Genomic DNA, 11,611 nt, shown 5'->3' with positions numbered 1-11,611 from the left:
GCTTTTAGTCTTGAATAGTGGATGGATTTTAATAAATTGCATGGGTTATTCTCACCACATTAGATAGCATCCAATAAAGAAAAACAAGAATGATACATTTACACAAAATATGGTAAGCACACAAAATAATAAATAAAGACAAATACCACTGATATACTGAACTTCTCAGTAGAATACAGTATAGCCTTATCATCATTACAGATAAGGGGTTGGTTTTCCTATAATACTTACATATTCTGCAATCAGAAAAAGGCACTTCACCATGCAATCACTGCATTATATCAAAGACTGGAATCCCTTTAGGTTTTTTCTCCACAAATATTTCACATATTTAGCAATAATCCTAACTATAAAAATCCCTATGAATAGCCTGTGTAAACTACAGGTCTGGTTTATGTTGTGACCCTTTGTCACAGCATCTACAGCCAAGGGAAAATGCATCATCACAGGCTGACAATACATCTGATTAAGGACTTTTGTCTCCAGCAAAGGACAGAACACATAACATCCATCGACACAGAAGCCTCCACCACACTGCAATTTTCCACAACACTCACAAGCAAACCAGATCGGTCGCGTGTTTTTGCGCCAACGTCAGAAGCGCTTGCTTATTGCCGAAAGGTTCAGGTGCAAGAGAGAATGACAAATCAAAACTCAGTGGTTCGATTCTCTCTTTATCTACCCCGGGGGGTAGTACCCCCTCCCTCCGCGGTGTATGGTGTAGTGGTGATGTGGAAAGAGAGAGAGATCTGATCTCCACATCACCACTACACCACTCTCCTCTCTCCCTCTTCTTTACCACTCTAGAATCCGTAGGGCGAAACGAACAGTCGGACTTTAGTGAGGTAGCGCCCCAGCAGCTCTCGTTTCTCCAGCTCGCTCATCTCCACCTCCGCCTCCAGCGTCGCGGGGCCTTGGACCGGGTTGACCAGCAGCAAGGTGCCCGTCTGTCTGCCTGAGCGCTGCACGGTGAAGCGCCCCCCGCCGCCCCCCACCAGGCCGAAGCGCAGAGTGTCTCCCAGCACGCGGGCGGCGGACACTCGGAACAGCACGCGCGGGGCTGACAGGTTGGACACCAGGGACAGGAAGTGGAAGGACACCGAGTTGGGCGCCTCCGAACAGGCCTTGTCGCCGACAACGCAGGGGTGCCGCTCACAACGCCTAGGGGGGAAGAGGGGGAGAGGTAGGATCACCAATGGCTTGCCTTGTTTTGACATAACTTTTAGAATCTACATTGGTATTGAGGATAGACAGAATGTGTCCCGCTCTAATGGTGGTGGCTCTAATTTGGTCCTCATCTGATGTAATTATCGATCTTCTCTTTCGAAAAATGTGAATACATCGCTAGTCAAATAACACAGCTTGTTTTGTGAGCCTGCTAACAAACATGTAATGTAGTGTAGTAGGGTCCAAAACCAAAATTCCGTGACCACTCTCTGGCTAACATGTTTTGATGATTTATTTGACTTCTAGGGACCTTTTATGAACCATTTAGCCTCCAGGTCCCTCCCAAAAATCCCGTTTTTTTTTGCCAGAGGGCCAAATCCAAAATACCTGTAACCTTTAAGGCAGGTGAATAGGGTAAAACAATTAACTAATAGCTATCACTATGAAACTTCCCCAGTTAATCACTTACATTAAGACAATTATTTTTTGTATTACAAGTTTTCTGAAATTGTATGTTTAAATATGCAAATGAGGCGTTACCTAATTAAATATGCGGTAATTTGCATAACATTCAAGAACTTAAATCTGAACATTGGATAAAGCCAGGTTAAAAATTCTTGTTTCATCTTGTTGACATATTAGAGTCAAAGGCTTGATTAATAATTAATAATGGTAGCGTACGATAACAATAGGTATGGGAGGTCGCTGCCTGACTTCTGGGCAATGCTGACTAGCTCTCCTTGCTGATCAGGTCGCCTTCCTTCGGACTGATTTCACTCAGTCCATCACAGTCAACCCCTAGTCCTACATGGCCTGGGACATGAGTGTACAATGAACAAGGGCAGCAAAATGAAGTCTGGCTGGCTCTCCATCCTCTAGAATGAGAAGCAGCTGCTAGTGCACTCCAGAAATATGAACAATGTGACCCAGATCCGGGCGGCTCACAACGCGCTGGCCAAACGAAAAGAAGCCAAGAAGAAGCACATGCAATGTGGCCACGGATGCGAGAGGATGAGCAGTGTGTGCAGGACCTGGTCGCATGCATGCATGAGTTTGACTCCTTCCCGTTCGACCCGGCCTCACCCACCCTCCGCACCCTACAGTCAGCCATGCCTGCCTCTGATGAGCTCATTGCTGACTTCAACTCAGCCCGTGCTGCAGGAGAGGAGAAGTTGACCAGCATTTTACGAGACAGTGTTCAGTAAGAATACCTCCCTCCATGCATCCGTCCCATTGAGCAAACGCTTGACATTTGCCAAGGGGCCATGCACGAAGAAACCCGGGGAGGAACCCAAGGTTCTGCTGAGATGGAGCAGGATGCTCTCAAGGCAGTGATCGACCTGGTTGAGGTCAGTTAACTTGTGAATCTCCCAGAGTTGTTGGAACACTGTGTTGTCGAGGAGACAGCCTTATTCAACTCCAATGGCACAGGAAGACGCAGAAGAGCAAGCTCATCCAGAAGCTCTCTCTCCAATCTGTAGTTCTGAAAGGACCTTACATCGCTCTCGTCGACATGGGCATGATTTGGAGGATCAGCAGAAGATCGACAGACACAAGATGACACAAGATGACACCCCATACAAGTGGTCGGACGACGTCCACAAGGTGTCATCCATCATCCTTGCCCGCCATGGTGATGCTGACCGTATCATCTGTGTGAAGGACCCGTACGATGGAGCATACTCAACGAAAGATGACGAGCGAGACCTGCGGGTACAGGGTAAGGCACATGTCCCCAACACCTACATGAAATTGGGTGACCCCTTCCCCTCTGCCAGAGTGTTCAAAACGCTGCTGTGTAGCGTCAGCAACAAGGTGCAGCTGCAACAACTAATATGCAGCTACCTGACCGACCTTGCACAGACTGTAAATGCAGATATTGTTTACTCTGTTGGCTCTCATCGCACCAACTTGTCAACACAACAACCAATGCAGAACTACATCTTTGACCAGTCTGAGGCTGACACCATCCTCTTCTCTGCTTATGCAGTTCTGCGTGAGTCAGGCTACAGTGGCCCTGCTGTCATAGATGCAGCTGACACCGATGCCTATGTCGCAGCAGCGGCCATCTCACAGCAGTTGCCAGGTATGCTCTATCTACGTATATCAAGAGAAAGCAGGAGATAATTGTATGCCGTGGCCTAGTGACTGAGGAGATGGCAGACTGTATTCTGCAGCTACATTGTATTACAGGCTGTGATGCCAACTCAGGCTTCTATGGAACAAGGAAATTGTCGGTGTATGACAAGGTGGCTAAGAGCCCTGTGGCAAGACGGCAACTCTCACGGTGTGGAGATAGCCTTCACCTTGAGGAGGAGGTGGTAGAGGAGCTCTTCCAGTTCACACAAGATGTCATCTATGGCCACAAAAAGAGCAGCACCATGGCTGAGGCCCGTGCCGAGAAGTGGAAGAGAATGAAAAACAACTCTTGGACTTCATCCGTCTCCCTCCAGATGCAGAACGCCAACACTGTCTCCGTGCCAACTACTTGGCATATCTAGTGCGCCACCCCTCCCTGAAGCACCACCCCTCGCCCCTCGGACATGGCTGGGAGCTGGTGGGTGGTCACTGTCATCCTGTCCGCCACACACAACCTGCTCTCCCAATGAATCTACCTGCACCAGGGCCAGCTGAAGACAAGGAGGAAGATGAGAGTGAGGAGGGAGATGAGGAGGAGGGAGAGGAGGATTCAGAATCTAGTGAGGCAGAATGTTCTGATTCAGAGTGATCACATATTATGTTTAAAGTGGTTCAATTGTTCTGTTATAACTATTCAAGTTACAGCTATTAAAGGGCTTATTTTGAAGTATAATTACGTCTCTTGTTATACGTTCATAATAGTTGATACCCTGGTGGCAACTAACGGGCATCCAATTTAACAAACAAATTAATCAAGCCTTTGACTCTAATATGTCAACAAGATGAAACAAGAATTTTTAACCTGGCTTTATCCAATGTTTAGATTTAAGTTCTTGAATGTTATGCAAATTACCGCATATTTAATTAGGTAACACCTAATTTGCATATTTATACATACAATTTCAGAAAACTTGTAATCCAAAAAATTATTGTCTTAATGTAAGTAATTAACTGGGGAAGTTTCTTAGTGATAGCTATTAGTTAATTGTTTTACCCTAGTCACCTGCCTTAAAGGTTACAGGTATTTTGGATTTGGCCCTCTGGCAAAAAAAACCCGGGATTTTTGGGAGGGACCTGGAGGCTACATTTTTCATAAAAGGTCCCTAGAAGTCAAATAAATCATCAAAACATGTTAGCCAGAGAGTGGTCACAGAATTTTGGTTTTGGACCCTACTATGTTCTAGTTAACTAGGTAGCAGTGTTGATTACTCATCGAATCCATTGCCTTGCAGTATTTTGGCTTGACTAGCGAGTTTGTGTTGTGATTCTCAACAACGTTGAAACGTAGTTCCGTGTTTCAAAAGAAAAGTCTGAACATTTTGATTGGTTTCCGATATGAGGACCAAAGCTTTAGAACGTGTCACAAATAGTATTGGTTGCCATGCTGTGAGAAAATGGGGATTGCATTTAGTTCAAGTTTTTCTAATTTTAAATAAATGAATGAATACATACCAAACTCTAATGTTCATTATCTTACAACATACTGTTCTTGATACCACTTTGAATGAACAAAGCATGAGCAAACCATGGGATTAAGATCTCTGCTAGATAATTACAGGTTACAAGAGCTTAGTTATGGGTGGGACTGCAATGTGGTGACACTGAAAATGAAACTCTTTTCTCTCCACATCAAAATTGTTTGTTTGGTCGAAAATGACTGGATTGTTGGGATAGCAAGGAATCTCCCTCTCTGTATGGAGTCTGTGTAGTTTATTGTGGGTGTCCAAGCCTGACCACAATACGCTTTGGTTAAAACATTGGGAGGCAAAATGACGTGGCATACACACACACACACACACACACACACACACACACACACACACACACCACACACACACACACACACACACACACCACACACACACCACACACACACACACACACACACACACACACACAAACACATATATATATATATATATATATATATATATATATATATATATATATACAGTAGAGGAAATAAGTAATCAACACATCAACAATATTTTAGTTCAACATATTTCCACTGCCGCTATTCACATGAAGTTTAGACCAGACATTGGTATTGACTCAATACAACTACACAGCTAAAGAAATTGTAACACTACAATCCCTAAAAATAAGTTATGTGCAATAAAGTGGGATGACGCAGGAAAGAAGTATACTGTATATATGTATATATATATATACATGCGCGCGCACACACACACACACACACACACACACACACACACACACACACACACACACACACACGCCCTGCGTAAGTATTGGGTAGCATTTTTTATTCCTTTGGCTCTACTCCAAAACTCTGCTACAAAAAAAGTATTGAAATCAATTACTGGGAGATTAGAGATTCTCAGCTTTTATTTGAGGCTATTTGTGTATTTTGGTTTCGTCCTTTAGAAATGCCAGAAAAACACTTTTTATACATAGTCCCACTATTTCAGGGCACCAAAAGTAATGGGACAATCGACTTGTCAAGTGTGTTCCAACTTCCGTCACATCATTTGTGCAGGCATAAGAATAAGTTTAATATTGATCCTAGGCTTTGCTTTCCCTTTGGAGTCTGCTATTGGTGTCTATCAACATGAGCACCAAAGAGGCGTCAATGAAAGTCAAGGAAGCTATTATTGGGCTGAAAAATCTGAAAAACCTTAGGCCTGCCCATATTTAAGAAAAAAAAAACTGTCACACTGATCAGGAACACTCTCCAGGAGGTAGACGTGAATGTGTCAGAGACTACAATCCACAGAAGACTTCACTAGCAGAGCTACAGAGGCTACACTGCAAGGTTTACAGTTAGCTAAAAAGTACCTAAGGCCACATTTACACTGCCAGGCAGAAGCGACACAATTCCGATTTTTCTTCACATGTGGCACAGATCGGATATGTAACATGTACGTGTAACCAGTAAAAAAAGCACATTGAATCTGATATTCTCAGACCCGATTCAGGCCTCAAATCATGTGTGGAAATAAATCGGATGGAGTGTAAAGCCAAGAGAAGAACAAAACGCTTCACTGTCCCATTACTACCTGTATATACTTACATAGGCGAGGTCTTGATATACATGGCGTTTTTGATGCGTGGACACACCACCTGCGCACACTGGAACCCCCCGTATGTGTTCACACACACCTGGTCCTGGGTACAGTTGTGCAGCCTGCTCTCACACTCGTCAATATCTACACAGTAGGGGTGGGGGAGTTAGAGGAGAAACAAACAGCACTACTAACGAAACTACTCCCAACGACATCTCACCTCAGAATCCTGAAGAGAGCGACTCAGACAGACTGCTTAGTTGAGAGCTTAAAAGAAGCACTCTAATTTACAAAAGGGTTTTATTTTCTATTACAAAGCTGCAGCATCTTCCACCTGCTAATTAAACCTGTCATAGGCGGCGTTTACACAGGAGAATGTATCAACCTGCACATTTCTGCGCAGCCAGTGAGAAAAGGTGACAACCCAGTAAACAAAGAGTCCAAAAGACGTCCTCAGGGAAGCCGGAATGTGGGTTCATACGATGTCTTTCTAGGACGTCCAGATGACGTCTTTAGGGCGTCTTATGGACTACAGAATCGTCCTAAAGATGTCATCTGGACGTCCTAAAGACGTCACCTGGACGTCCTAGAAAGAAGTAATCTGAACCCACATTCCGGCTTCCCTGAGGACGTCTTTTGGACTCTTTGTTTACTGGGAAGGGTAGGTGGCCCTAGTTGGTGTGATGGGCTACTACGACCTCTCACCTTTGCAGCTGCGTGTGTCTTTGGTGAGGTTGTAGCCAGGGGGGCACACGCACAAGTAGTTGCCGGGGATGTTGACACAGGTGTGCATACACAGGCGCCCCGGCTGGTCCAGGGGGAACAGCTCACACTCGTTAACGTCTGTAACACACACGGCCATGGGACATCTTATGGATGGAGCAGCACATGAATAAGACCCATATCATTGGACATTGGACATATCACAGGCTCTCATCACTTCCGATCGCTAAAATCCAATCTTAATCCCAAACACATTGGCTCTGTATATTGTTCATGTATGATGTATCTGTATGTATCTGTGTTTTTTTTTTTTTTTTACCATTTGATTATTATACAAGATCTGGAATTCCTAGAAGCAAAGAGAACTGTATCCGAGCTCAAAAGCCATCGACCTCAGACAGGAAGTGGTCTCACCTGTACACGTGTTGCTGTCTCGGCTTGATATGGTGAAGCCCAGATCACAGGTGCAGTGGGTGGAGCCTAGAAACTGAGTACAGCGGGATGGGCGGATGAAGGCCGAGGGGGGGAAGGAGGACGGAGAGGGGGAGGAGGAGAGGGAGGAGGAGAGGGAAGAGGGGGAAGAGGAGGAGGAGGAGAAGGAGAGGGAGGATGGCGGGGAGGTGGAGGGGGAGGAGAGGGTCGGGTTGAGGGTATTGAGCACTGTGGATAGGACTGGGGGAGAGGCACAAATGAAACTATGAATTATGATACACATCTCATATACAGTATGGTGAGCCACAGTGTGCATAGCATGTGACTCTCATCTTGTAGACCGACTAAAAACATGCAGTTCTGGATATTACATATAAGCAGAGGAATTAGGTAATACACACAGACACAAATAGAGGATATTCCACATGAAAGTACTTGTGGGATATCCTCCATGGGGGGGGGGGGGGTAGAGGAGATCTGCCTTACCCCTGCATGTGGGTTGTTGACCACTCCACTTCAGAGACTCCAGACACACCCTAGTCTGTGGTCCCAGCAGCTCGTAGCCTGCTTTACACAGGAAGTGCACTTCGTGACCCACAGCAAATACCCTCCCCAGCCTTCTCCCATAGGCCAGGCTCTCCGGCTTCGGACAGGCTCCTGGAGGAGGGGAGGGGGAGAGGAGTGAGGTAGAACGTAACCAATGAGCACCACGTCACAAGGACCTTGATGAGGTAAATATGATGCACAGTGGTTGACCATAGGTGGACAGACAGAGGGTATCATTTTAGAGTTAAGCCATGAAGCACTCCATGTCTAAAACCTCCATTGCGTGTATGTCAGCCAGTTTGTTAACCGCGAAAGTGGTTAAAAAGGTTTAAAAAAAAGTGGTGAAGTGGTTTCTCTTTAAGAATACACACGATCGATGTATGGTTTCCTCTCTCTCACCGTTGCTGTGGGCCTTGGTGGCGGTCTGCCTGACGGTGTTGTTCTGCATGGCACTCAGCTTCTTCCTCAGGGAGCGGAGGCTCTGCTGGTAGGCCTCGTGGGCAGACAGCATCTTCTCCACCTGCTGCAGAGAGCTCTGCAGCTCCTGCCTGGTTGGACACTCCTGGGGTGGGGGTTGGGGGGGGGGATGACGACAGTGAAGGGAGGGTTAGTTATTGAGTGCTCTTCCAAAGGAGATAAGGTTTAAGATTAGTATTGACCTAGATATCAGCATTGACCTAGATATCAGCTTCAGAAAACCGTCTTTTAAAATACCCTCTTAAAACCGTCTTAAGGAACCCTCTTAATACCGTCTTAAGGAACCCTCTTAATACCCTCTTAAGGAACCCCATGGCCCATACCCTCTTGTCAAAATCACTGTTATGTCCTTGCAGTGCTTAATGAGCGATCAAGTAGAGTGAAGGCAGGCTGACACTGCCATCTTCACAAACACAGATGATTCCAACCGATAAGAGGGCCTCATACAAGACAAATTCTCCACATCATGCTAATGCATACTTGATGTAATGTACATATACAAGTATTCTATAAGTATGGTCCCAAATGCAACATGTGCATCATCCCAGATTCCTATTGATTTAACTTTTATTGCTCCGTAGGCCGGTAGCAAATCTCAGCAGCGTCTGCCTTGGCTTTAGCCACACTGAGTTTACTATGGGACTGAGATGAGAACCACTGAATGGTTGACCTGCCAGGACTCTGAGGTCAGACCATCTCCCTCCTCCACACTTCTCTCCTTTCTATCTACCGTACTTTCTCCATTCCCTATCTACCATGCTTTGGCCCTCTAAGATGAAATGGAGGAAAGGGTGATCCAAACGGTATAACTGTGATCCAACGAATAAAATCTACATAACAAGACGTCCCACAGTAATGACTAAGTAATTACAAATTAATTGACATTAATTAATGTTATTTTTCATTTTATTGGACAGAAATAGTGAAGACAGACAGGAAAGTAAGGAGAAGAAGGGAGAGAGGGAGAGATGTCAGCAGGGCATGGGCTAGATTCGAACCCATGCCGACATGGACATATGTGTGCACTGTAGACTGCTGTGCGAGACCACTGGACCACCCCAGGCCGCAATTGACATTAATTAATAATGTCAGTGGTAGGAATACCGCCAAATATGTCAATGACTTTCTATTCATACGATGAGTATCTGCTATACTGTATGTGCAACTTCATTGAAATTTCAGGCATCATTCACACTTGCCAATACCCACTGATAGCAGTAGGCCTTTCACCAATGTGTGACTGCCCACTTCACACAAACAACTCAAAAGGCGTAGTATTTACCGAAACATAAGTAAAAGCTGTTAAGTCTATATATAGGGATGAGCTTTTCTGTCACAACCTCTTGTGAAATTGTTCGCTCCAATTATGAAGTACCACCTGAGTGAACATGAAGTGTGTGCCAGGAGTTAGACAGCCCGACAGACTGACTTCTTTAAGGAGCTGGGAAAAAACGCCTGCTTTTCATTCTTTCAGCATATCCTTCTAATCCTACTATAGATAACCTGTAATGTTAATATTGATAACCTGTAATATTATGCCTTACTAATGCATGTGTTTATTTTCTAACCCTTGTTCCCCAAGGTCAGTCCTTTTTTCTTCTTCTTATTTCCATAACGGTCACCTGATTTTCCACCACAGCTGTCTTCTAGCGTTAAGTTTATTTCATATCAGTTTATTACGTTTATTTCATATCAGTACAATTCAATTCATTTCTTTCAGTATTTGCAAAAACACACACATTTTGATTTAGAATGTTAAATGAAATAGGATCAGCCAATCAATTTAGTTATTAAAATCAAAGCAATGTTCCAGAGGTCAATCCACTCAAGTTATCAATAACTGGTGCTGGTGGCCAAAAGAAATACTGTACTCACCTGCCCATAGGCAATGTAGAGGGGATGCAGACAAAGCATCGTCATAACAACACAAAACCGAGTCATCCTTGAAAAAAATCTGCAATCTGCCACCCTCACCTCTATCCCTGAACTTGGATGGTTAGCTGGGGTGATAGGCTACTGTGAACACAAATATATAACACTAAATAAAGTTTTTTAAAAAAAAAGGAAAGAAGGAGAGTAAGAAGTTTACAAAAATCTTCAAGTTAAGGAGTGACCCAAACACTTGACAGACCTGAATACGACTGAAACATTTCAGTCTCCTCGAGCCCACTTCTTTTTCGAGAGCAGATGCCAAATTTCTCCCACACGGTAAAGCCGCCTAGTTGGGGTATTTCAAAGCCAAGACGAGGAGCAGAATTCACCACTAGGAGAGTAGTGGATTGCACATCTGCATGGTGGTGGAACCACGTCTTTGAGTTTGGATCAGCAGTGATGCAAGTGACTTAAAATAAAAGGGCTAAATTATAAGGCAAAGTTTAATCTGACAGCGTCTTTTGATTTGAAGGACTAGGCAGGTAGGCCTACAATCTCCAAACACTTGAAGAAATGCAACATTAACACTGAATAATAATCTATTCGGTTTTGAAGTGTGAAGTAAGAAAAGATAGGTGTGTTCAATGTTAAATGATGATTGTGGGTTGAAATGTATGTCCACAATAAGGTTGCCACAGATGTAAGTGCTTTCCTTGTTTTGTCTTGGAGTGGGGGGGGGGGGGGGGGGGGGGTCGTCCCTTATTTCTCCACATAGAAGGTGGCCACCCTAGTCCACAAGAACAGGAGAAAACAATACTGTACATTTCCTTGACAAATGATACAGACACATAGTGAATACTATAGGTAGTAATAGTGTGATACTGATCAGCCCATCTGTACTATACTTGACAATACTATACTATACTACTTCACTATTATAGTACTATACCATACTATACTATACTACTTTACTATTATAGTACCATACCATACTATACTACTTCGCTATTATAGTACTATACCATACTACACTATACTACTTCACTATTATAGTACTATACCATACTATACTATACTACTTCACTATTATAGTACTATACCATACTACACTATAGTACTTCACTATTATAGTACTACACTATACATTCCATTTCACATTTAAGATTGTCATTATCACAGCCTACTTACTCTGTAATCACACTGCACTACATCAAATCGATGGAGTTGTG

The 11,611-nt window shown here is 44.1% G+C and overlaps 1 protein-coding gene across 1 annotated transcript in view; it reads right to left on the bottom strand.

Moving 5' to 3' along the window:
* Positions 1-803: 803 nt before the first annotated feature.
* The window catches only part of LOC308165330 (fibulin-7), a gene marked incomplete at both ends in the record, with an annotated part of 14,401 nt that continues 3,593 nt past the window's right edge, over positions 804-11,611 (bottom strand). Inside the window, 6 exons of the mRNA XM_080539488.1 lie at positions 804-1,161; positions 6,341-6,476; positions 7,038-7,175; positions 7,470-7,715; positions 7,974-8,144; positions 8,433-8,595. Coding sequence (XP_080395614.1) covers positions 804-1,161; positions 6,341-6,476; positions 7,038-7,175; positions 7,470-7,715; positions 7,974-8,144; positions 8,433-8,595 — 1,212 coding nt within the window. The remainder of the gene's footprint in view (positions 1,162-6,340; positions 6,477-7,037; positions 7,176-7,469; positions 7,716-7,973; positions 8,145-8,432; positions 8,596-11,611) is intronic.

The sequence above is a fragment of the Nansenia antarctica genome, assembly GCF_963989245.1.
Source record: "Nansenia antarctica genome assembly, chromosome: 9".
Lineage (NCBI taxonomy): Eukaryota > Metazoa > Chordata > Actinopteri > Argentiniformes > Microstomatidae > Nansenia > Nansenia antarctica.
Note: the sequence above shows the minus strand (reverse complement) of the source record. Positions and strands in the feature narration are given on the sequence as shown.